The sequence below is a fragment of the Python bivittatus genome, unplaced genomic scaffold, assembly GCF_059951505.1.
Source record: "Python bivittatus isolate LINGU-HERP-01145 unplaced genomic scaffold, Pbiv_v1 ctg000160_np1212, whole genome shotgun sequence".
Classification (NCBI taxonomy): domain Eukaryota; kingdom Metazoa; phylum Chordata; class Lepidosauria; order Squamata; family Pythonidae; genus Python; species Python bivittatus.
In genome coordinates, this window is record NW_028277076.1 from 6,181,725 (window position 1) to 6,208,195 (window position 26,471).

Sequence of the window (26,471 nt, forward strand, 5' to 3'; positions counted from 1 at the left end):
TTTGTATTTTGCTCTACCTTGGTGAAGAATCACAGCCTCCTGAAACATCCTCTTCCTAGCCCTGAAGTTGAAGAATGGATTTCCATGGACTTCCAGGAAAATCTTAGCAGACTTCCATGGCCATGGGCTTCCAAGAAAACCTTTCACAGTCATAAAGGCAGGAGTGTATAGTTCTGCCAAATCTTGGACCCAGAACCTTCAAAAGTTATTGCCAACCTTACGCTTTTAATATAAGAGGTTGAAATTCTTCTTTTGGGCAGGCAGCCTTTTTTGCTACCCTTGTTTTAATAAGACGTATCGTTAAAAAAAATGACTGTGCAGTTTCCTTCAGCCCCCAGAGCAGCCTTTTTTCTCACCCGCAAAACCAAAAAGGATTTTGCCACTTCAAAACGTGTCTTGGAAACGGAGAACCTACTAGGAAAAATCTCCAAAGAAAACCAACCCAATTGTTCAAGAGGGTCTAGGAAGTAGACGTGGGAGAGGAACTTCAGGCCTCCCGCCGGGCACTTGTCTTGGCTGACTTCCCCAAAGCAATTAGCCCAGCCCTTTGCTAATTTTCTGAAACAAAATGGATGTTTGGCACCTGGACATGGACATTTACAAGTCTCGGGTCAGCGGGTTGGGACTGCCACATGTAAAGCTGGTTGTATTAGGTGCCACACACTGGCAGATGCCCTGATCGATGCTTGAGGAGCATTGACTTGGGACTTCGAGGTAGTGAAATATAGGAAGATCCCTTAGGCAAAATCAAACTGTTGGTGCATAGCCCCCAGGGAGGGCTGTAGTAGTAGATTCCTGCAGTGGACGAGGGTTAGACTACATGATCTCAGAAGCACCTTCCAACCACCCCTTCTATGACATGGTAATGGCGGAAAGACACGGATGTGGCCAGAATGAATGTTCTCTTTTTTAAAGTCTTCCCTTAAAAATTCTCTCTCTCTCTTCATCCCTTTCCAGAAGCTCTCAGATGAGAAGCAGAGGGCTTACATGGTGGATCTGAAAGGATCACTCATCCTTTTGAAAATAAGCCAGGTTGCCCCAAATTAAGCTGAGCCTTGATCTGGATTTCGGGCACTGGTTGTCAACCCTGATCTTTCCCCAGTCTCCTCCAGACAGAGTGGCTCTCGAGGAAGAGAAATCCGATCTTTCTCAAATCAAATCAAATCTTTATTAGAGGCATAGCCCAGCATAACGGATCTTTCTCATCAGCTGGAATCCTTTGAAGTAGAAATGCCAAGGAGTGAACTTGGAGGCTTTCTGCACTCAACGCTGACATTCTGTAACAGAGTTTGCTCCCTTTCAAGGACCCCTGACAAGGTGAAGCTACCCAAACGTGGAAGAAACAAGGTGGTCCAGTCCTGGTCAATTTCAACGTTCTACCAAGCTGAAAATGAAATGGAACCAATTGCTCATTCTGGTCACTTCCATCTCTTCTCCTCTGTCATTTGCTAAGGGTCTCATGCAAGCCTCATCCAGGGTGACAATTTGATGTCTTTGTTAATTGCTCTGGATTAGGGCAGGGGGTGCTTTCCTTCTAGATCCCAATGCATGTGATCATCTCCTAGCTTGTTCACCATCTCCTGCTAAATCAGCAGATGTTCCCATCCAGCAACCCAACTGAAGAGATCTCTTGGAGGGTTGAATATAGGATCTTCTAGACAACGTTCACCCTAAAAGTATCTAGCAGTGGGAACTCCCTTCTTCAAGAAGAGAAACATGTTGAAATCTTCACCCAACACCACCACGCTGTTCAAAAAAAACCCAGCTGCTTCTTCTTGCCCGTGTTGCAGATTCCCACTGCAGCTCAGCGCATAAACAACGGTGCTTCGCAAGATCAACCCAACACTTGGCTTGTAACACACCTATGTGTGTGTGTGTGATTGTTACCCGCTCTTTACCATCAAAACGATCCTAAAGCAGAAGCGCAGAACGTAATAAAACCACCCCACATTCCAACAACACTGAAAAAAACAAAACAGCCCTGATTCAAGGAAACTTTTGATGAACGACCAAGTCTTGGGTTGTGGATAAGAACTGAAAGCAGCAGCTCCAGCTGCAAAGGAAACAGAGCTCCAAATTCAGAAATCTTGGTTTTTTGCACCATCCACGGGACCAGCAGTTGATCTCTTACAAATGTGTATCCAGAAATCAGGGGTTGCAACTTTTTTTCAGCTGAAAGCCCTGAACTCAGAAAAAAAGAGGGGGTGGCCTCATTTCATTATAACTAAATACAGCTAACATGGGGACCCTGCAGCCATAGATGTAACTATTCTTTCGCCTTCTATCACAATTTAGGAGCAAGTTCTGGAGATCTTTGAGAGCTGTATGCAACCTTCAGGGTGGACCCCTTTGATATAGAGGGGCGAAAGTGAGATGGGCGGTGACAAATTTGAAATATAAATAAAAAAATAAACAAAACCGGGCAGCCTTACAAATCCAATCCATTAAATATAAATAGAGAAACTATAAATAAAATAGCATTGTAAACACAAACACTGCTTACATTTGTCAGTCTGTTCGTCAGTTTTGCCCACTATATTCCGATTTAATCCAATTGGGCAGAAATTGGATTTTTCCATGAGAACCCTCCCTGGCATTTGTACGTGAGCCGCCCAGAGTTGTTTAAGATGGGCGGCCATATTAACCTTTTAGATAAATGCATAAAATAAATAGATGTGCTGAAATCAAGCAGCTAAGCTGGGGTTAGGGTGATTACTTGGATGGCAGAAGACCAAAGACACTGAGAGCTCTAGGCAAGACTAGGAAGTCCAAAAACATTCAGAAGAAGGGGATGGCAAACCACCTCCATATGATTACCAACCTGGACATTCCATGAAGTCACCAGAAGTTCTCAACTTGAAGCAAACCAATTTACCTACCCTTAAGCTACGGCCCCATGTCTTAATATGAGCCTAGGGCTACAAGCCAAATTCCTTAGGTGCTTCCGCTCACTGTCCTGTCCCAATGTTAAACTTTCACTCAACATGCCCACTTCTTCATCCCTTTTCCATAGCCTCCAAAGGACAGTTAAAGATGAGAAACAGGACCCCCTTGTCTCTTCCATGGAAAAGAGCTATTGGGAAGGAAATGAGAGAGAAGGCATGCAATATGATTACCAAGCCCCCTTGATATCTTCTTGTCAAAACAAGCAACGTGAAAGTTGCCCATTCACTCAATAGCTTCTCCCCTACCATCACCCAAAAGATCCAGTTTGTTCAATGCGCTTTCAACAATGTTTTCCTCTTGATCATTCCTACCCAAGAACCCACAGAGCATTCTCTATGATCGGGCTACTATTTTTCTTGGGGTGATAGAAGGATTTGCCCATCTCAGGAAAGGTTCCTGCTCCCTTTTAACACACAACACAATGAAACCTACAAGGAACCCCCCCCCAACTTCAAACCCTTCAAAGAGACCCCACCTTAATGAACTCACTATCAATGAAGTTGGGAAATTCCTCGTCCAATTTCTAAGGTTCTGTTCTTACCCCTGACAAGTCTTAAAAACACCCTACTGAAATCTGTCTAGATCTTGCTTCTTTGAGCCTGCCAAGTTGCATGGGGCTGGACATCAGCGTAGAGTGGTGGTGTGAAAAAGAATAATAGCTCACCTGGTTTAGCACTATGCACTTAAGCCTGTTAAAGTAATTTACAGTATTGTGATGGCTCCGAACGGCCAATGAATCATCTAAAAGTCTTCCTGGGTAATAATTCCTAAAGAATCTAGATCAGTGTTCCTTGATCTCAGGTTTCTCACCACCTGGGCTGAGATGTTGTTTAGGAGCTAACTTACCAACTGATTCACCCATGATCATTTAGGCCTTTTCTCCCTTCCACTCCTTTCCCCAGCTGCTCCTCAATCCCTCACAGCTGGCAACCAGCTCTATCCAGATGGCTATTTTGGATTTTCTATCCTTGCCCCTGAGGTGCTGCAGAATACAGCCTGCCAAGTTCTAACCTGGTTGCTTTCAGGAAGCCAAAGGCTATCTAAAATCAGACTCATCCCATCTGGAAAATTTGTTCCACCATGAAACACCGAACTTAACAACAAGAAAGGTCACAACCAGCTTTCATCCCTTTTCCCAACTAAAATGAAAACCTATATTGTCCATGTGCCAGCAATATCTCAGATACAGTATTTGCCCCTAAAATATGGAAGAGAGAATCGGAAAGGGGAAACACTGTTTCCCTTGTCCTCTCTTTTAACAAGGTTTTCCTCTATGTGATGAAGATTAATTTTCTTCTAGAAGCCTTTCATGCTTTGCAAACAGGGAAGGGGGGAAAAAGCAGTATGGTTATATGCAACTAAACAAATCCAGAACAAAAAGACAGAGGGGAAAAAATCTGAATTCTGGATCATAGCTCTATCTGGACCAACCAACATAGTACGGCGACATATGCAATCTTTTGCGTTCTCCTGAACATTCATCAGGAGGAAGGGCCCAAAAAGCAGGAGATCTGGGTTGTGGGGAAGAGCTAAAAGGTTCAGAAATAGTTCTGGAGAACCTACAAAAGCTTGAACAAGCTTCTCTGTCCTTTTGGTTTGTCCTAATTGAGGTGCCCAACTGCAGATCTGAAATTTATTTTTCTCATTCATGGACCAACATGGTTATCTATGTTGGCCAGTTTTTCAACATTCCAACAGCTGCAACCGGGGACAATGTGAGAAGAGAGAAATTATGGGAGAAGAGTTTGTATGACATCCTTTCCAATCATTGTTTTTACTAATGACTGAAAAGTAGAAATCTGTAAATTTCTAAGCAAGGTTTAAGTTCTTCCCTAGTCCTGACTGACTTTTTTAGATGCTGATCCTTGAGCTGTATGATATAACACAACTGGAACAATCCAAGCCATTTTTCCTCCTCCAAGGAAGATGATGAAATCAGAGACACAATCCCTTCTCCACATTTCTAAATCACAGGACGGGCATTTCAAAAGTCCACCCAACCAACAACCCTTTTGGCATGACTCTGTGTTCCTTTGGGAGAAATGTCCTCCCGTCTCCAAACTAGCATTGCAGTTTGGTTGTTTACAAGGATCCAAAGTAAGCAAGAAACTCACAGAATGTAATTAGATATCGAGGGAAGCAATTGTTCAGGTGCACTGGGAGTCAAATTAAGAGCTTCAGGAACCTCGAGAGATGGCAAATTGAACTTCTGAGAATCTCCTACTTTAGGTGCCTGCAGAAAGATGGTTGTATCTCCAGTTTTGTTACCATCTTTGCATCTTAATCCTAAAGAAGGAGGAGTATGAGAGAAGCAACTGCAAATTTCCTCACTGGATCCTACATTTACCCCAGTTTCCTTGGAGTTACTAGCGTTAGTTTCATATTTCAATTTTAAGTTCCTCTTCCTGATCCTTCCCCTTGCATGTCATGTCTTCTAGAAGGCCATGGTCAAGACCATTCTCAATCCTGATCAATGTAAGCCAATTGAGAAGTCTTTGGGACAGACTTGTTGTTAAAAGTCTGCTTTGTTAAAACTAATGTCAATTCTCTACATCACCCAATCCCTCCTGGAAAGAACCAGATTTATATTTCAGGGATCCTGACACAAGTCAAACTATCTCAGCTTCGGTTCCCGTAATTGACATCTCTCCCGCTACAATGGAAAAGGTGTCAACTGAAAAGCACCCTACATGGTCAAACCCCCTCATACAGAATTGTCACTGAACAGATAGCATCCCATTGGGATAAAAATATTTTCTTTTTCTTTTACAAAGCTGGAAGCCTGGCCTGCAAGCGTTGTGTACCCACATACTTGCACAAGTTGCCACTTGATGTCACAATCACCAATGGTCTGGAGTGAACTAGGCCCTTCACTGGTAGGACACAAATGTTTGGGGAACTGGAATGCAACGGCTAAGTTTGCACATCCGAATGATGAATCGCAGGTTAAATTTTCTCCGTGCCTTTGAATTATATTAATGATGTGCTTCTGGAAAGAAGATTTAACCGTTCCTTCTCAAGAGCTACTGGATCAGAGACTGGGTGAACCAAAATGGGAATAGATAAAAGATGGGAAATTAATGTTACAAATTAGAACCCAAGAAGGGAAGGCATCATTATTTGACAGAGAACCGAGTTGTATTATTTGGAACTAAACCTATGAACCAAATTAAGGACAGAAAGTACTTTTTTTTTTTTGGCAAAATGAAACAAAATAAAATGGGTGTGGGTATAAGTCAGATCTTCGGAGCTCCAGTTATATTATAGCTACCCTTTACGTGAAAAGGCAGGGCAGAGATACAAACAGAAAAAATAATCAAGTCCACATGGGGAAATTCTGATTTAATATTCGTGGCAGAAGCCTCAAAGAATATTTTGGCCCCTAGAAGGCCTCCCTTTGGCACTTAAAGAACGAATCCTACCACACTGGCCATGATAAATGTGTTCCTCTCGAAGAACTCAATCCATTGCGTGATAATAAATGCTAGTTTTCAAGGTCCCCCAGTGTTTGCCATTCCTGTATTCCTACTTTACTGGTGATGGTGACAGGAAACCCTAAAAACCAGCTATGAAAGAAGGAGAAAGTCTAATTCTCTTGCTTACCCTGGATAATTTGCTGCTGGAGAACTGGGAAATGAATAGACAGATCCCAGAAATGAGATGGCAAGAGTTTGATTTGACTTATAGAAAACAGCCAGCATGCATGGTTTTCTGGATCCTTAGTTTTGCAGCTAGGGAGCAAATCACAGGAGACGGTGTTTCCCAACAAGCTCTGTTGTTCGTGGTTGGACTGGATGCTTTTTTGAGCCGATGAGGCTTTGGGGTTTTCTTCTGGAGGCTTTCACCGTCCTGCTCCAGCCCCAAAGTGGCCCCAGCTTGATCAGCTCCAGAATCGTGGCCCGCAGCCCACGTTTTTGACATCTGTCAGTGCGTCAACAAGGAGACGAGGGCAATCTGTCTGCAAAAAGTCTCTGCAGAAACAGAACAGATCAAGCCGCATCTTAAAAACCCATCTGGCGTGGGGGTTAAGGTGCCAGATAGAAATCAGGAGAGCTATGAGTTTTAGACCTCCCTTAAGCACAGAGGCCAGCTGGGTGACCTTGGTCAGTCCTTCCTTCTCAGCCCAACTGACAGAGTCCTGGTCGCGGAGAAGATAGGAGGGAGGGGTATTTTGTACACCACCTGGAGTTGTACAAAACAAAGGTGGGATGTAAGTCTGATAAAATAAATGACCTCCATTTGATGGGGAGTGGGGAAGCTGAACCTAGGGAGACAACGAAGCAACAAAGCATATTTCCAAAACCATCTTCTGCAATCAAAAAGCCCCCCCTTCTTTGCAGGCCACCCACTGGCTATAAGCACCATCAAATCAAATGAACTAGCCATCAACAACAAAGGATCAAGACAATGGCTAGCTGACATCCAGAGGGAAATGTGATGACTAGAAGAAGAGAGAGCGGATCCCCAGACTATAGGAAACTGACAGTGACTTTCATCTCATTCTTGTGTCCTCCTCGTCCTGGAAAACTGCAGGACAGAGAGCTGAATGAAGAGTTCCAGATCGTATCTCATTTTGATTTTCTCCTTTCGCCAATCTCTTCTGAAATTTGAGAAGAGCCTCTCAGGGAGATGAACGTGAGAGCATGGATAGTAGAAGAGACCAACAGTGGTTGCTTTTTCATCTTATTGCTCATTTAATAGGGGGGCAGCAAAAAAACAAGGTCATCATCCTCATCAAAGTTCTGACGTTCAGAGTCTTCCCTTCTCGGATTAGATCTTCTTCCCTGGCTGAAAAAACGATCTAATTATGGGTCGATATTGCACTGTTTCACTGAATGCACCCAGGCCCCAGTTGGAAGGGTGGCCGTACTAATTGCTACCCAACTGAAGGTAATCCATACCATAATAGTGCCATTCAGGGCAAGGATGATAGTAAGAACCTCAGAAGATGGAGCATGGAATGGAGGCTACAAAAAGGGTTCAGTAAGAAAAGGGGGCATTTAAAGAGGCAACTTCCACCTTTTAAACAGGGCTGTTTAGTGAGAAAAGCAAAGAGTTCCAGTGCACACACGTGTGCGTGCACACCCTCTCACATCCACTTCTGAGAATTTAATAAGCACTGCCCACATTGTTTTGCAAATGTACATTCTGAACAGTGAGGACTAGGCGCTTGGTACTGAAAGCCTGTTTCTTAGCATAAAATACCAAATTCTGTGCCTGAGACCCTGAAGCTCTCAGCACTTTGTGACGGTAACAGGGACCCTACTTTGGGGTTGGGAGGCAGGAATCAGGCCCCAGTCACAGCTGAATACAGGAAGGCTGTCCTTAAATCATGAAGATGGATAAGAATTCAAAGTTATTTAATTCCCTTGGCTTCTATAAAAATTCACTCCTAAACATCCACACCCACCACCGACCGCGTTCACCAGTCTGCCCGGTCTGGTGTCACCAATAAACAGGGTCATCCCTTTCCCACTGGATAAATGATATATTCTCAGTGGAGATGAGAGGACTTTGGGTATATGCATCATGCAGCCAAATTAGAGGTGAAGCAGGTTTCCAGATTAAGAGCAACGCAGATCCCACGCTTCTCCTGAGATGTCAGATCGCTGCGCAGATAGCGCCGGTTGCTGCATTCACCAAGTTGGAAGTTCACTGGAGTAACCAGGGGCTCCCTGGAGCGTTGCCACAAATGTTCCACTGGGCCAGGCTGTCTGCCAAGTGCTTCACACCTCACGTCAGCTGCTATTTCGACCCAATGCGAGCAACAGCCGGACTGAAAATATAGAGCTACGCTGCTGGCTCGCTGGTATGGAAAAGTTTTTTTTTTTTTAAGTGTGTGTGCCTGTAGAAGAGGGGAGCCAATAGCGGGTGAATCCTGAATCCAGGTCTTTGCATTCAACGGCACCCAGTTTCAGCAGCCTGGGGAGAAGAGGGGTGAATTCTGCACTGCTGAAAGAGATCCCTGCCAAGCTCAGATGAAACTTACAAAGCGTTTAGTTTCATCCTTCACAAACTGAGTCCGGGGTGCAGCGTGGCCTGCCGCTGGTGAAAAGGAGCAGCTGGTACCCCCTCTGAGAGGTCTGGGGTGCTAAAACGCCTGGGTGGGCCAGGGATGGTGCGTGAGCCCTACAACGTGTTGGTGTCCCCTGGCGCTGACATGCAGCAAGCGCTGGAGCGCCCAACTTGAGCAGATGCTGGTTTGGCAAGAACGCCGGCCAGGTACCCTTCCCGCACTCCCGCAATCGCGAACCGCCTCCCCCGTGCGCCCCCAGCCAGCCCCCAGCGGCGGATTACGAGCTCGACCCGAGCGAAGGCACAAGCACATCACGTCGCTCCTTTACACGTCGGCCTCCCGCCTACTCTCGCGCCAACCTGCGAACACCTGGCAGCGTTCCTTTGCTCCCCCAAGAGCCGAGCCGGACCTTGTCCTTCACACCGTCTTCCTTCTCCTAGATGAACGTTCCTCTCCCGCCGCGCCGCCGTGCCCCCCCCCCACCGCGGCTTCTCCTTTGCAGGCTCGCCCCCCACACCGCCCCCCCTCCCCGCTCCGGCTTTCGCGTGCGCGGCTCCCTCGCCCTTCCCGGCTGCTGCGCCCCCGCTCCCTTTTACGCGCAGCCTTTTACGCGCGGCTTTTTGCGCCCCCCGGCGGCCCCTTCCCCCGCTCCTCCCTCGTTCCTTGGGGGCACACCCCCCACGCTTCCCGCACCCCGATTTCGCCCCTCTGCCCCCTTCCCATCTTGTGAAGAGGGTGCCGTTCACCTGACTTTGGCCGCCACCGATGCCACGGCCTCGTTGCGGAGCGAGCGGCGCTTGGAGACGGCCGTGCCCATGGTCTTCCTGGCTCATCGCCGCCACGCCGCGGAGCCGCCACCGCCCATGCTGCCCCCCGCCGGGGCCAGGCTGCAGTCGCCGCTCCTGCTCCGCCGGCCGAGCCCGGTCCCCGCCTCCAGTCCTCCCCCTGCCAGGCGGATCTGCCGAATAGCGCTGGAGGAGGAGCCGCCTCGACCGGCCGCCCCTCGGCGCGCACGGCGGCTGCTCATTGACTGCGGCTCCTCCGCCACCGGCGAGAACCAGGGGGGCGGAGCGCAGGAAGGGCGGGCGGTGGCATGCCTATATTTGGGGAGACCGGGACCCTCGCCCCGTCCCGGCTGGGGGGACAGGAGCGCAGGGCGCAGCTGGTGGATCCTGTCCCTCCCTTCTTCTCCGAGCGCGCCCAAGCTTAGATGAAGCGAATCGGGGAGCGAGCGAGCGATCCGCTGCCCGCACCCTGCAAGTTGCCTGCCTCCGGAGCGCCGCGTGGATGGGCGATGTAGCCCCCAAACTCAGACAGCGCCTCGTTGCCAGCCGTAAGGAGTCGGACAGAACCCGAGCAAGGTTGAAAAGTCGCGGTGGAGCAAAGGTTGGAGCGGCTGAACTCGGCGCTGGGTGGGAGAAAACGACCGCGCCATGGCCTCTGGAACAGAGAAAGTGGGCATGTTCCACCCACCACCTCCCCATAAGCTGACTTCTCTGGGTGGGTCTCCCTCTTCGGCTTAGTTGGGCTTAGCCCGTCCTGTCCTTGGGAGGCTGTTAATAACGTTGGAACAACCAGTTTCAGAGTCAGAACATCTCAGCCTCTCAAAATCTTGGGCGCTCCTCTAATAGGGAAACTGGGGGACCGACTCTCAACTCTCTGAACACTTCGTCCTTCAGTGGCTCTGCTCCACTTCAGCCCACTAACTGCAAATGTCCTGAAACAGCCGACCTGGACTTCATTCATACTGTAGTTCTAATACCATCACAAAGTGGGTGGGTATCACTTAAGATTTCCCCCCAAAAAACAATACATTATTAACTGCTTCCCACAGAACTGCATCTCAGAGCCACTTACAATAAAATCAAGTTGCAACCATCCCCCCTCCCTCCAAATTAAAGCAATATAATATACAGCAATTAGAAATGGGGGGGGGGGTTGAAAATAAGAACAAAACAGAAACAACTCATCCAAGAGTCATCCAGGGAAAGCAGGATTAAAACGGAGATTTCACCTCTTGTCTCATTGCTATCCTTGAAGCAGCCTGTAGCATTTTCACAAACATTATGCCCTTCTCCCCCAGCCCTCCAAAAAAGCCAGACCTTGATTATGTTGAATACTTTGCAAAGCAGTGCACTGGGGCAGTTCTGGCTGTAAAAGAGAAAAAACACTTAAGTTTAAAAGTGAGAAAATGTTTTACCTGGGGCTATCCAGTTTTAAGACTGAAAGAGCTCAATTCTCCAGCTTTTCATGGGGAGGGGGGGAAAAAGGGTTTTGTGCTGTGCATAGATAGACGCACCCACCAAATTAAAAAGAGAGCTAGTTTGGGGTAGTGGTTAAGGCTCCAGGCTAGAAACTGAGAGGTTGTGAATTCGAGTCCTGCCTTAGGCATGAAGACAGCTGGGTGACCTTGGGCAGTCCCTCTCTTTCAGCCCTAGGAAGAAGGAGGCAAGGGCAAAACATTTCTGAAATCTTGCCAAGAAAACTGCAGGGACTAGTCCAGGCAGTCACCAAGAGTCAACACTGATTCAAAGACACACACACACACACACCCCAAATTAAAATATAGTCCCCAGTTTAAGAACGAGTTCCATTCCCAAAGTCTGTCCTTAAGTTGAATTTGTATGTAAGCCGGAACAGTATTATCATATAATCCTATGTAAGTAGTATTGTGTAATGAACTTGAAACATTGTGTATTTAACTCAAATCATTGTGTATTGAACTCGAACTTTGCTACAATAGGCTGCGTTCTTAACTATGGGTTGTCCGTAAACTGGGCATTCATAACTCAAGGACTACCCGTATATACCACTCAGTGATAAAATGACCCCAAACACTGGTCATCTGAAAGAGTCACTCTTTCCGCGTTCTCCTTTTTGACAAATGTTGTATCATTTTGATATAAAGTTCAGAGGAAGCATCAGAGTAGCAGAAACATTTGGAATGGACAGCCTACGTGCTTATCACAAAATAGGTTTACTTACAGAGTGATCCTCCTGTTTCCTGCTTCAAGCTGGCTATGTGCAAAGACACGGATACTTTCCTTGGGACAAAATTCAGGCTTGGACAGTGATCTGTGCAGAAAGAAAATCTTCAGGTGTATAAATTCATTCTCCGCCGGGCTGCCTGTTCCAGCATCACAAATAACTTTCCACACCATTCCTTTGTTACCAGAAGCAGCATGAACAATCAGTTGATCAGGAGCCAGGATATATTGCCTCCTTCAAGCATTAATTTATTTTATTTAAACCCTGCCTTTCCTTCAGGAGCAGAAGGCAACCAACTTCGTGTTCCCTCCTTCTGGTTTTCCCAGAAACATACATCCGACAAGCGTAATTGGGAAAAATTATACTGATCGGAGGGGGGGGGAAGTGCTTATTGGAACAATGAGCGGTAAAGAATTGTGCTGGATCATAAAGATCTTGCCAAGACAGATGGGAGCAGGACAGGTCCCAGGTTCTAAAACAGGATCTTGTCTTTGGTGGGTGGATCCTTAGGAAGGGATAGATGAAATCTGTTGGCTCCTGGGAACCAAAACAAGGATAAATCAGGGCACTGTTTTTCTTCTGGATGTAACAGGAGCAGAAACAGTTTCACATTATATTTTATACCCGTTGAGCTATTGCTGAAGGCAAGAATATTATCAGCCTGATGGTTTCCTGTTCAGGGGGCAACCCTACTGTTTTTTTCTGGACAAGAGTTGTCAATCCATCTTTCCATAATCAGCAAGAAGGATCAGAAGAGCACAGCCAACCTCCAAGCCCAGATTTCCAATATTTGATTTCATTTCCAATATTTTATCCTCTGTTCCTTGTTTTGCTTCTGTGGGTTCTGCTCTCCAGGGAAGAAGGCCCAAGAGAAGCATTATCTATTGTGCCTTTGAATCCATGTTGATTCCTGGAGACTGCCAGGAGAAGTCCCTGCAGTTTTCTTAGCAAGATGTCAGAAGGGGTTTGCCCTGGCCTCCTTCTTCCCAGGGCTGAGAGAGAGGGACTGGCCCAAGGTCACCCAGCTGGCTTCATGCCTAAGGCAGGACTAGAACTCAGGGTCTCCTGGTTTCTAGCCTGATGCCTTAACCGCTATCCCAAACTGGCTCTCCATTAAGAGAACCATTAACAAAGTTTATTGCAGCAATCCAGGAACTAAAGGTGGGGCGGGGGGAGGTGGGAGAGGAGGTACCTTGCCAACCTACAAGCCAGGAACAGCAAAATCAAGTTGCTGTAGAGACTGAAGCAATTTTATGCCTCCCTGGCCTTAAAGGGGAAATTGGGCTGCTTGAATGTTGTGCCTCTTCAGCTAGATGAGGCCTCCAGGTTCAGGAGCACTCTACCTTTGCCCTCCAGCAACAAACCTGGAAAAAAGTGGCCAGCAGGAAATCTTTCCAGGTTGACCACTGTGGCACAGAGGATGCTGGCTTAAAACAATCCCATGTGGTCTGATCTAGTGCCCCTATTTTTAGCAGCGGTCGCTTACGCTATTTTCAAACTTGCAATAAGGTGAATCGAGTTGGTTGGGTAGTCAAAACAGCATGAAATGCACACAAGAGAGAGGTGAAGGCTGACCTGGCAATGTTTATAGGAACCTATTTCCTAAGAAGTAGCTAAAAATAGGCCGGCAAAGATGGAACAGTTTAATGGGCTCGATATGCTGACTATTAATGGGAAAACGAAATTGAGCAGGAAGAAGAATAGCCTCTCGAAGAAAGGCTTTGCTAATGAGCAGAGCATGGAACAGGAATTTTGCAACCCGCTTGGTCTGATGCAGTTCTCTCTGGGATTTTCATTATCGGCAAGAATTTAGCTGGATCCAAGAGCCCAACCTTATCTTGCATCTTGTTACCTGGATCCAACCATTGTCTCCCGTTCTTAATCACGGTCCTTTGCGGTTTCCTCTCTAGCTGGCCCAGGAACATACTAACCCTTGTGCTGTTCATGAGAAATGGCAGAAGGTAAGAGCAGAGGCTGGTCCAGTACCGTGGTTAGTTCAAAGGCGGTGAAAAACTAAGAGAGTTTGGTAAAACGCCAGCCAGGTTCTTTGAAATTTGCAAATAGATTTACCTTCTTGCCACTTCACACAAAGGGTGTTGAGAAGAAACAGGAAAAGTCCCCACCCAAAGATATTTCAGGGGAAATATCAATTCTATACAAGAAATAATTGAGTTGTTGCAGCGCCCATAAGCCTACAGCTCCATGCCTCTTATTAACAAGGACTCTGCAATGTTCCTCCTTGGAAAAAATTGCTTTTGGTTTGAGGCAAGTGCCAAACGCTTAGCGTTTCTGCAGCTCAGCTCTGGCAAAGCGCGTCAAAGCAAAGTCAAAAGAGCAGGACAGGGCTGGTGCCCCAAGGTGATAATGGCAGGAATGGAGAAGTTTCTGCCAAGAAATTCCCTCTCAGCTGAAAGAACTTGGCGGGCACCACAAATGTAGAGATTAGGGAACCAGATAGGTGGGGGATGTGAACAGAACTGGATGGAGGAACACGGGGGATGGCGTTGGCAACTCAATCAAGGTCCAAAGCTCCTCCCTGCTTTCCAGAAATGGTCATCTCCTCAGGTTTAGTAAATCCTCTGCTTCACTTGACTGAGGTTGGAAGAGCCCGTCCAACTTCGGTCAAGCGCTCTTCACTCAGCTGGAATTCTCCAACAGCTGGATTCTACCTCCTCTGATTCCCCTTCTGAGAAGGTTGCTCCAGCCAGGATTTATTAGCCTGGAACCGAATCAAGGAGGGCGCTGCTTTGCCCTGGCAAAATTTATGTGAATGACCAGCATCATTTAAAAGAAAAAAATCTCCCCACTGAAATTAGAAAAAGATAAAGGGCCATATACGCCGCCATTGTTTTGATGGATCCCCTCCTGGACAGAGAAAGACAAAGAAAGGGGAGGAAATAATGTGGTGGTTTAATGACTGCAGGCAAAAAGTTTCAACTGCGTTATAGCGGAGGCGAGAAAAGATGTGAATACTCAGTGTGGGTAAAGAAAGGGAAGAAGAGGGAAAGTGATCTACTTCCTGGGCAATTTGATTTTTATGGGTGTGGAAGCAGACACTTGGATGTGATCAATGCTTTAGTGGAAAATGCTTCCCAAGATTTTAGGGTGGATCCCCAGCCCAGTTGGGAACCTTGTACACTAAAATGGGTGCTCTCCCAATGAATGATTACTTTTGCAGAAGGACTAACTGGCCCTCATCATCTCTAAGAACTAATTTGGGCGATTTGCATGGTTGTTAGAAAAGTGCTTTGCCTGTTCTTCAAGAAGTGCAATTTAAGACGTGAGCACATTTATTTATATTCTGAGCCTTTGTGTGTGAAAGGCTATTCCCAAGTCTCAACTTATCCATCTGTTTCTTGGGGGAAAAAATGTCACATTTGAATTCCATTTCTAGGAACCGGTTGCCTACACAGTGCTAATCTTTTCAGCACTATCCTCTCTGCAAACATCCACCACATGGCGCTTCCTGCCTGCCGACTGAATAATTTCAGATGAGAAGTCCAGTTTTGCAGGCTATGCCAGAGAACTTCTCGCTGCTCAGTCCTGCTTCTGCATCATCTCAAACAGGCAGAAAATTGAGAGTATGCATTCGTGACCCTCAACCGGCAGTCAGAAGACAGGATGAAAACGCCTTAATTTCTCAACGCGTTGACGAGTTCCGCCACAATCTCAGCTGAGAAGATGTCGACCTCTTTGACCAAGCCAGGTGCAAAAATGCAAGAAAATTCCTAGAGGTATCCTGGCCAATCGGCCATTAACAGATATGTTGAGATAAGCTCCATCTACGAATCGTTCAAGAACGGAAGTGAAGATCAAGGAAAGAAACCACCTTTCCTCATCACCCACCTAGGAATAACACCCAGAGCAGCAGGAACCAGGACCAGATAAACAAGAAGAATCAAAGAAAAAACCAATACTCCACCCAAAGATCAAGAAAGAAAGAAAAAAGACCTCAGTCAAGGCCGGTAGGGCAACCCACAATGTATCACCAGCCAGCAAACCCCACTCCCCCTCACGCTGATGGTGTTACCTAGCCTGGTAATAAAATGTCTGCAGAAGAACCACCAAGCTCAGAGAACACCAAGAACCAGCAACTCCTGAAGTGATTCACAAATCAGGTGACAACCCAGAACAGTCCTTGTTCAAACCTCGCCTCCTTCACTTGTGCTAGACCACAAGAGCAAGGTTCACACATCATGCTAAACCACAAATAAACCACCCCATGGCTTAAAGGGTTGCGGGTTCCTCCCCTTAAAGATCCTACGTTCCTCCTAAAGGAGGCTGTGGGGGGTTCTTCCCGTGATGTTCAGATCCCTTTCTGAAGCCACCCCACCCAGTGCTCCCTCAAACCCGTTCCTTCATCTTGATTCATTTACAAAATCAGAAGGTCGCGCTAAGATATTTGACCAACGCGGCACGCACGGACATTGTTTCCAGGTTTTTATTATTCTCTTTTAAGAACCCCTGAGGACAGAAAGAGATCGGGAGCGTAACACAGGAGCAGCGAATCGGGGCCGGGCACGGGTGCCGTTTCGAGCGTCTGCTGAACGGGAAGCTGCTGTCCGTGCTGAGGATTTTCTGCAAAAGTTTTTGGGAAGGGTCCAGCAGCCTGTTGCAGGTCCTCGGAAGCTTGTTCTGCGGCAGGGTTTGAACGGATGTTTCTGTGGAAGTCGCTGCTGTTGTCATCGCTACTCCTGTTGCCGTTCCCAGCAGATGGCTTCCTTCTCAGAGGTCTGGATGTGAGTAAAGCATGTCCCCGAACGCTTACGTTAGCTGCAAACTCCCGACAGAACCTTTTGTTCCGACTGGGGGTGCTAGCGCCAGGGCCAAATAAGGTGAGCTTCGGTGGGGTGAAGACCGCCAGGAGACCGCCCCCCGCTTCCCTCCTCATTCTCCAAACACAGACATGAATGCCTATTCATGCAAAGGGCTCCTTTCTCTCGTTCACAGAATAAGCAGGACGCTCCAATCCTTTGCTGGCAGAAGCTACCGCCAAAGGTTTCTGCAGACTGGAATCCACGAGAGTTTGCAAAGGGGATTGTCTTCCCATCGGCAGCGCCCTCAGGCCTCTTGGGACCTTGGTTTTAGACGGAGAAATGGGGGAAGGTGCCCACGGCTTCTCTCCTAAGGAAGTTGGTGATGGGGGGGAGAAGAAAGAGAGGTGGGCCGAAGCGGGTTTTAGAGTCTGTCTGGTTACGCTGCTAGTTGGCTGTCTTCGGAGTCCCCACGGACAGGCTTCCTTAGCCGGACTTCTTGATCCTGCTGGAGACAAGAGGAAAACAAGATGTTTCATTTGGTTGGGCCTCGGAGAGCCTTGCTCTGTCCCCTCTGGTAGGGACACGCTTAGACGCCACGGTCCGATTTCTCTGCCCCCTGCAAATCTGGTGATCGCCCAGGGCCACGTTCAGCTTCTTAAAAGAGTATCAGATCCATAAGTATTAAGCTCAAAGATCGAAACCTTTTTCATATTCTAAAATAATTCAATGCAGTTCTTTATCCGCGTCGTGCTTAGCTTTAATTCTACGACTTAAACAAACCTTATGTTCACGAACATCTTAGAAATTATATGTAACATTGATGTAAACTTTTTTCCTCATCTTTCAAGGTTTCATGTCTCTAAATCATTGCCGTCTTAACAGTTTCTAGTTTCTGTTTCATAGAGACCACTGTACTCGGTTGTTATCTGTATTCTATAATGAATAATTTATATTTTATAATGCAGTGAAACAATTAACTTAAAAAAGAGTATAAGGTCCCCGAAATCAGCTGTGCAACACGCTTTCCTTTATTGTTCCTGAATGAGTTCTCGCCCAACACATACATAACGCTTCCAGTGGTGGAAATGTTTTCCCCAGATATAGCTCTCATGACTGGCTTCACGGCTACAAGGGTCAAAAAGCAGATGAATCAGAGCAGAACAAATTGATAGAAACTTACTCCTACATGTATGTTGCAAGGGTCAAGAGTAAATTATTTTTATCAACTGAAGGATGTCTGTTACTCCAGTCAGCTTCGGAGAGTTTGTATAACTGACTGGGGGCAGGAGAAAGTAAAATTAGCCAGTTGAATTTGAGCAGAACCTGCCAGTTTGGAGGCTCTGCTCTTGGAAGACCCCCAAGACTGTGTCTCTGAGCATGTCTCTTCACCAAAAGATCTCTGTACTTAGCAACATACAGAAGAAGGAGGAGAGGAGGAGAAATAATAGAAGAAGAAACTGCTGCTGTTTGGCATGCTAGATCTGACACCAAACCCTTCTTGAAGTCCTGCCCCCCAATGACTCCCACGGCCTGGGGGGCAGACACTGGCACCCCAGAAGGCCCAGGGTTACTCTTACGGAGTCGGAGTTTTCTTCAGTCTGGCTGCTCAGGAAATTGACATAATCATCCCTCTGGTTGTCAAGAAATTCCTCCTCGTATTCAGTCTGGTAGTCGGATTCATCTGAACAGGAGAGAAGTCGGGGAGAGCTTGTTTCAAGCCAGGGTCAGGGCGGGAAGGAGAATGCTAAGCTGACACCCCCAAACTGGATTGCGTGTAGCCACTCAGCTGGCTACCAGCTTCTTCTAGCAAACTGTAGGAGAAACCACCCCAAAATATGAAGGAAAGGATGTCTCTCTGAAAGGATTGTCACTTCTCCAGGGACCTGATCAAGACCCTGGCCCCAGGTGGCTAGCCGTGGTTGCAATATGGGCGGGCTAGACCAAGGGATCATCTCAATCAGGGACCATTTCCTCCATCAGAAGTGTCATATTTTCATTTTTGGGTGGAATTGGGAGTGCTGGCCCAGCTGTAATGGCCCATCACCCTCTCTCCCTCTGCTTCCTCACCGTCCATTATGACGGCCTTCACTGGCTCAATTCGGGAGACTATTTCCGCCAAATCCGTGAAAGAGGTCGTGGGGCACGTCATGTACTGGAAGGGGAGGAAAAGAAGAATGAGCACTGTGGGGTGTCTTTGTCATTATCCTTCATCCAATGCCAGAGGATGCCTAGCTGTAGGATAGGAGAAAAGAACTGAAGGCAGAACTGTTTTGAATGATAAAGATAGGACGTTTACGGCCACCCTGCTCAGTCACCAAGGGTGGGGCCCCCACATGCTCCCCAAAAGTCTCAAAAGGAGACCAAGACGGGCTGCGCACCGGCCTATCTTCTCCCGACGCAACGATGGCAGAGGGGTTCCAATGCCCGCAGCCTGGACAACGCTGGAGGCAGGAGAGAACGTACTCCCAGCCAAGGGGCCACTAAATCTTTACAGAGAGGTGGAGAGGCAATTCGGCTAGGCCACGGAGAGTTATCGACCCGAGCCGCGAGGGGCTTGGATCAATGAGCCACACAACAGCCAGCCCGTTTCTTACTTTAATTAGATGCATTTTCTCAATATTACAGCCGCTGTCCAAAATGCGATGACTCAGGCTTCTAATCCAAAGATGCTCAGAGGGAGGCGAGGGGACGATCCGCAGTCGCATAGGACCAAACGAACAGCGGGGGGGGGGGGGGAGAGGACCAGGGTTTGTTGGGGATTGGGGCTGCAATTCCCCACTCAGAGGATTTTGTGTTTCTTTGTTCTGGTTTCAAAACGCTGGGCAGCAGATTCTCCCTCTCTCTTGGAGGGATCAGCCTGTTTTTTTTTAAATACTGACTGGGGCGGTGGGGGGGAAGCACAGTCTTTCGGACAGAAAAGGGTTTGGCATTTCTTGTCCTGGGGTTCAGGCTACGTTTTGATGCCTTGCTGGGCAAAAATGGTCTAAAAGACCGAAGCGTTCAGCAGACAGTTGCACCAGGGAAGGAAAATTCATCCCCAGGCAAGGTTAAGCTTGTCGCTACTCAAAAAAAAAAAGAGAGATTTGCAAAAGGGAAATGCAGGGGAGGGCACACCCCCTTCTTTGTCTAGATCTCCTTTTCAGCTGGGTACTGCCCCACATTTTGTTTCGGGGAGCCCTGATTTGAGAGCAACCCCGTCCAAAACTTAGTGGCGTGATTGTTCTCCAGGCTGAGAATGGAAGCGTCAAGCGGCCGCATCGGCTTTACAGTAGGCTTCACCGAGTTAAAAATGAGACCTTCCCCGCCCCCAGCTCCCAAACTGGGAAATTCAGTTTGCATCTGGAGCATTGCCCGCTGAGGGACCTCCAAAGGTTACGTGCCCTTCTTTAGCTTGCCCACCCCCCCGCCCGGGAAACTCACGCATGACGGCTTAGACTGACAATGTTCCTGCCTGTCCTCGAGCATTTTGTCGAGGACTCCGCTCCTGCACCAAACATTAAAAACCGTCCTCCCGTGCTGGTAGCCGACTTCCTGAAAAGGAGAGGAGGAAAATGCCAGGGGGGAGGGAAACGTGGACCCAGCTCGCTACTGGTGGTTTGAAATGAGTCGCTGACCTTGGTGAGTGTGGGTGAGCTAGATCGACTGGCTGAGATTCATGCGAGGGCCATGGTTCTGCTAGCCCTGCGAGGTAGCCCAGACAAAAAGGACAGCCAGGAGCCCTAGCTCTATCTTTATGGTAAGGTTATATTAACAGAATCTGGCAAGACTGAAAGTAATTCTCCCGTCCTTTCCTTTTACTCTCCAGAAAACTAGAGAGGGTCCCTTCTAAGATGCTTCCTACACCCTTTTTCCTTCTGTGGGCTGAGCTACCTTTTACACGCTGGTTGTCCCATCTGCAGCTCACCCTCCTGTCTCCCAAGGTCATTCCCATGTGCCATTACAGGTTCTTAAACAGTTTGACACAATGACCCCTTTTCCTAGTCTCAGACAGGGTCATTACCCCCAGTATAAAACCTATTTACCCTTTACTCAAGCTTCTCAGCAGCGGCAGTCCCAAACTGGATCCTTGACTCACAAACAACCAATTACAAATGGCTCCATTACCCCCAGGAGATGCCCAAATTACCCCCTTTAGAGTAATTCTCCTCAATTTAAGAACCACTGCGCTAAGAGGGAAGTTTAAGAAGCCTTTTTCGTTTTGAATTCCACTGCCAGGGAGCCCCTAGCAGGAATCAGCACTTCTGACGCTTGACTTGAGTCAAAACACAGCTGTTTTGACCTGATGGCTGCCTGTTGCGGTCATCCCTTTGACCAAAGGAGAACCACCTGAATTCCACCTCCCTTCCCAGCCAAGTATCTCCTCTGTGCAACATAGTTCATTCCGCTTCCCCTCCCTGCTCCCCAACGCACGCAGATTTCATCGAACTTCCCAAAGTCCAGCGTGCCGTAGCGATCAATGGGTGGTCGGATATATTCACAATAGTCACTGTTCTTGACCATCTCCAACTGCCGGACGCAGCAGACGTAAGCCAGCCGAGTTTGGATTTCAGCCATGTTCAGCACCTGTCCAAGAGAGTGAGGCATTGTTAGCGCAAACGGGGGAAGTCCATATGTATTTGCGTGGCCTCCCTTCAAAAGCCACTATTTAATGAGTAGGCCAAGAAACATTGGCTAGGGAGCTTTGATTTTTCCAGTGAAAGAGGTTCCCCAGAGTGGCATCTCTGAAGTGGGAGGACCAAAGTGTGGCATGTGATGGAAACAGGACCACCCTCTCAGAGATCCAAATCATCCATAATACAGACAGGCTGGCAGCCGTGTCTGGCCTCTTCCAATGAGTGCTCACTTTCTCATCCATTCTTGCCCAGTTCTTTGTGTCTCAGTCCAACATGGCACAAGAGTGCTCACACGTGGGTGTGCGTGCACTAGCCATTGAGGAGAACTTCGACACCTCCATGGAACATGCAGTTTTTCAAACTTGGCTATTGTGAAACATCAAAACAGAACAGTCCATGTGATATCCCTGGGAATAACTGTGGTGTCGCCATAGGCGATCAGGTATGAAGTGACTTGGAAGGAGGAGGCCCCACCCTACCTTCACTTTCTCGACTAATGGGTTCCACCGTTTCCACAGCAGCCACCAGCCAGAAAGCGCGTCTCCGTAATTGGTGAGGTCCGTCTCGTCCCTGCTACCCACGTCGATGGCAATGACTATCTTGGCTCCCATTGACCTTGCAACGTCCGCTGTCAGGAGAACGCAGCAGAGTCATTCTCACCCCCAACCCTTTCCACTTGCTTTTGCCAGAGGGGGCCCTTCAAGGTTGGCCAGGTCAAGAAAAAGTCACCACCGGCATTTGATGAATGCTACTGAACTGTGGTTGGGTCTATTGACAGCATCTGGAAAGCTGGTCCCAAACCTTCACTGTCTCTTTTTAAGGACAGTGAGGTCAAGGTGGGCTGTTCTGTATCTCTTTCTTGCACTTCCCTCTTTCCCAGGGCTGAACCACCGTTTTTCCTCTCCCAACCCCCCCTCAAGGCCAGAGTTAAATTCCTCTACTCCCAGCCTCAAATGAAAACTTTCAAACAAGGCTCTGGGCCAGACATCTTCTGTGCCAGTGTTGCTCCAAAGAGGGTCCTTTCCCAAAGCTCTCTGAACTTCCAGCCCTCTGAGCACTATTCAGGTAATTTACGTCGCCTCCGTGTTCCAGCTGTTCCCTTTGAGTCTCAACCATGAAAAGGATTTCTCTGGAGAGAAAAGGCTCTTTGTAGAAGAAATGACTCAGTGTCCCTCAGGGAGGCGAGGGTGAGAAGACAAGGGAAGCAAAAAAAAGAAAAAAAGTTCTGAAAGAGGCCCTGAGAACACAGCCATGACGAAGTGCCATTTCAGCTCCCAGCTGGGGGATGGAGGGAGAGATTTTGCAGCCGTTTTGCAGTTTCAAAATCCGCTCTCAATATCATGCAACTCCGTCTAAAAGAAACGCAATCATGCTCCACTGGCACCAACCGAGCGCTCCTGTTTGTTCCTCCTGCATTAGAGGATGGTTGAGCACCATCAAGAAGTCCCAGGAGACCAAAAGGAGAATGCTGAATTCAAATCCACTTCCAGCTGCATGAAGGACTGGATGCCCTTGGATTAAGGACTCCTTTTTGGCCCCGTCTACTTTGCAGGGGGAGGGGGAAAATAGAACGGACAAGAGGGCCATCGCACGCACCAGAGAGGTGGGAAGCGAAGGCCACCAACGCAGCAGAAATTCATCGCTGGGCCAAAAATCCCATTGCCAAGGGGTGGGAATCCCTGAGTACCTGGGAGGTTATTGATGTAACCACCGTCCATTAGGAGATGACCGTCTTTGGGATCGCAGAGAGGGGGCAGATAACCAGACAGAGACATGCTGGCCCTGATGTAACGCCACAGACAGCCTTTGGGAGAGAGGAAAAGATCTGGAGCAGCAACACAACTGTCACTTCCCAGCTACCCCCGTCCCTAACATGGAGAAGGCATGGAAAGCTAGACCTTAGCTGGTTCAACATCTCCACCTGTCATAATTCTCATGGGTTGGTCATGGTATTTTATTGTAACGCATCTTACCAGGTTGGGCAATGACCTCTGCCATCTTTTTGTGAGAAGTCAGGGAAGAGCAGAACAAATAAATGCATTTGTTGGAATTCTCACCCACGTGGCGGTTGGGGACTAGGCTAGGAGTCTGAGAAGGCCCTTCAGAAACCCGGTTCTGGGCCACGATTGTGCAAGACCTGAGTTGGCATTCTTGCCAAGCCACGTGGAATGGAAAGGCTTCTGTTCTCTTTTAAATTGGTTCAATTCATTCTCTTCTGCACCGTGATGAGGAGATTTATAACCATTAAAAGCAGAATAGTTTTAATCAGCAGAAAAGGGTTGGATTCGCTCCCTCTCGGACGTGGGAAAGTCCAAGACTTGCCCTCCTATCATTGCTCTGATGGGCTGTCTTGCAACAAGGAGAAGCTCACGCACTTCCATGGGTCACTTTTTAGCCCCGAGAAAGGAAGAAAACTGACCCTCCGTGCAGAGATGCAAAGAAGCTACAAGGGGCTTCTGGAAATGGGGACACTTGACATGATTTCAGGCTAATCGTTCTGCAGCTGGGGAGGATTCAGAAATATGCTGCGCAGCTAATTCGCTGCAAAGCCAATGCTCTCTTGGCTGTTGGGAATAAAGCAGCTGAAAAGCCCTTTAATTAGTTAATTACAATTCCAGGCCATTTAGCAGTTGGAGGGCAGCTTCAAGCCTGGACAGCTTAGAGATGCTCCTCTCCTTGGCTTTAGCTTGGTCTCTCCCACCCGAGCGGTTAAGAGTCAATTAGAGAAATAAGAAAGAGACGTTGCGCAATTCCTAAGTTATCTAAACGTTGACCCTTCTGCCCATAACCTTGAGGAAGAGGAGGAGGAGCCACTAACAAGACAAGGGTCAGATAAAAGAAATCTGAGTCCAGGGCAGAACTATAACCTGAGAAAGCGTCTCAGACAAGACCCTCCCCAGGTTTCACAAAGATAAAAGGAGGGAGAGGGGAAGATTCAGACTTGCAAGGTTCTGCTACTGTAACCTTACAAAAAAGTAGTATTAGCATTCATGACTTTGGTTTCCTAGTCTGGTCTACCTTGGAGGGCTGGCATCTTCCCTAAATACAGGCTGCTAAGTGGCAAAAGGTCCCCGCAAGCTAGGGACCCCTCTCTCTTACAGAAGCCACCCCCGTGAAGGAGGAAGACTGAATTCCCAACCCGAAGTGGTAATGAAGCATAGGTGGCTTTTATGCCAGAAAAATCAGCTTCATCAACACCATACTTTATCTGGGAATTGAGGGAGACATGGTCCCTAATGTCCGAAAGATGCCAGATTGGAAGAGTCTGAAGAGGGCTGGATTATAGGTAGTCTGAAAACGGAAATCAGAAAAGTCCACCAAGGTTTGCCAATGGGTGTTTTCTTTAGGTTAAACTTCTCAGCACAACAGTCTATCTTGAAATATTAAGTTTTTATGCTGTGCTCGGGAGCTTCCTGGAGGTATCTATCTGGCCATGGAGAACGGTAAGAAACTGAGTTTTGACTGGCTTTCTCCAACCAGATACTCATGGAAGTCATGGATCCATGATCCTAGTCTGCATGGCCAATGGGCCCACAGGCTAAGGACTGGGACAGTTGATGTCCAACTCATCTGTAGAGCCCAAAGACAGGGAAGATTAAGTCTGATGGGTGACTCCAGAACCCCCTTATAAAAACGCTTCGGAGGGCTTTTCAAGCCAAAAAGCAGGTCAAAAGTATTTTAAGCCCATCAATTAAGGCATATGGTTTTGCTGTCTGCTTTATGATCTGAAAGCTGCCAAGAGGCTTGCTGTAGGGTGGCATCTGCATCTTTGAAATGAAAAACAAATTCACTTTGAAAGAAAAGGAGAGGTTGCAACCGGCAGACAGACAGTTGACTGGCTGAAATGAAAACGGAGAAAGTTATGACCGAGATCATCTGAGAGGGGCGCTGGCCGAGTCCTGGGGGAGTCGGGGTTTCAATGACTTCCAGTGTTGAGGGCTGGAGGGAAGAGCTCCCACTGTCCAGCCCAAGCTTATGAGCTTCCCAAATGCATTCATTTGGCTGCTGGGCAACAGAGAAGGCTGGGCTCCCCATCGGATGGTCTGATCTAGCCTGTAGTTTTTTTCTGCAAATGCCTAAAGAAAACCTACCAGCCTCCCTTGCCCAACTCACTCCCAACTCTGACAGACCTACCATCGGTGTGGACCCTCATAGCCGAGGCGGTGATGTCCGTTGTGATGATGAAGAAAGGAATCCAGAGGTCCTGCAAACACAGAAAGGTCTCATTAGAGGGACTACTGAAGTTGCTCCAAAAGTGGGTCTGAACACCCCCCACAAGCAGCTGACTCCCTGCCGCACCCCTGCATGAGTCACAGAAAACTGGAAGGGTCAGAAGGGGTGGGCAACTTCCGCATGGCAGCTTTCGGCCCGTGGCAGTGCGGAGAGGCAGCGTAAGAATTACTGCCTGTCTTCTTCTGTTTTTTTTTCAATTTAATTTTTACTGAAGACATCTTTAACAAGGTAAAAGCGAGATGAATATTAGAAAAGAAGCAAGGAAAATGGGGAAGAAGAGTGAATAAGTAAGAAGGAAAATAGAAAAAGAAATAAAGGAAAAGGAAAAGGAAAAGGAAAAGGAAAAGAGAAAAAGGGGAAGGGGAAAGGGAAAGGGGAAAGGGGAAAGGGAGAAGGAGAAGGAGAAGGAGAAGGAGAAGGAGAAGGAGAAGGAGAAGGAGAAGGAGAAGGAGAAGGAGAAGGAGAAGGAGAAGGAGAAGGAGAAGGAGAAGGAGAAGGAGGAGAAGGAGGAGAAGGAGGAGAAGGAGAAGGAGAAGGAAAAAGACAAGTTTATAAAGAAGCGGCTTCCGATCTTTTTGAGAGCGGTTATAAATGCATTTATATTTTATCCTCTCTAAGGCTACATCATACTCTCCTTCTTTCCCTAAGCTACCCTTTCTCATCTTCAGACCCATCAATCGCAAGTTCATTTTTCTCCTTTTTTCAGCAAACAGTCCACCAGGGCTCCCCAGCCACTGACAGAATTGCTCCCTGTCTCCCAAGCAGATTGCCGGGAACGTACAGTGCCCGGATTCGGGCCCTCACTTTTAGAGACACGCCTAGGTCAAGAAGGCCTGAAAGCTGCCAGCACCCATCACCAGAAGACACGCTTGATGGGTTAATCGAGCCGCCTGGTCTGTTTTCTTCCCTTCCACTTCT

General features: G+C 47.7%; 2 protein-coding genes across 4 annotated transcripts in view; both read right to left on the reverse strand.

Annotated features, from left to right (window-relative positions):
- Positions 1 to 9,978, reverse strand: part of NSMF (NMDA receptor synaptonuclear signaling and neuronal migration factor) — a 31,071-nt gene extending 21,093 nt beyond the window's left edge. The window contains exons 1-2 of one of the 2 annotated variants that reach the window (XM_088147031.1): positions 9,709 to 9,978; positions 6,550 to 7,734 (exon numbers count right to left, since the gene is read on the reverse strand). In XM_088147031.1, coding sequence (XP_088003157.1) covers positions 6,550 to 6,647 — 98 coding nt within the window. In that variant the 5' untranslated portion in view covers positions 6,648 to 7,734; positions 9,709 to 9,978. The remainder of the gene's footprint in view (positions 1 to 6,549; positions 7,735 to 9,708) is intronic. The other variant, XM_088147032.1, reaches the window with a different exon arrangement.
- A 6,395-nt stretch (positions 9,979 to 16,373) lies between these two features.
- The window catches only part of PNPLA7 (patatin like domain 7, lysophospholipase), a 70,419-nt gene continuing 60,321 nt past the window's right edge, over positions 16,374 to 26,471 (reverse strand). Inside the window, exons 28-35 of one of the 2 annotated variants that reach the window (XM_025166279.2) lie at positions 25,455 to 25,524; positions 23,008 to 23,124; positions 21,800 to 21,948; positions 21,118 to 21,270; positions 20,128 to 20,238; positions 18,775 to 18,859; positions 18,285 to 18,388; positions 16,374 to 17,209 (exon numbers count right to left, since the gene is read on the reverse strand). In XM_025166279.2, the coding sequence (XP_025022047.1) occupies positions 17,144 to 17,209; positions 18,285 to 18,388; positions 18,775 to 18,859; positions 20,128 to 20,238; positions 21,118 to 21,270; positions 21,800 to 21,948; positions 23,008 to 23,124; positions 25,455 to 25,524 (855 nt within the window). In that variant the 3' untranslated portion in view covers positions 16,374 to 17,143. Of the gene's footprint in view, positions 17,213 to 18,284; positions 18,389 to 18,774; positions 18,860 to 20,127; positions 20,239 to 21,117; positions 21,271 to 21,799; positions 21,949 to 23,007; positions 23,125 to 25,454; positions 25,525 to 26,471 lie in introns of both variants that reach the window. The other variant, XM_007420594.4, reaches the window with a different exon arrangement.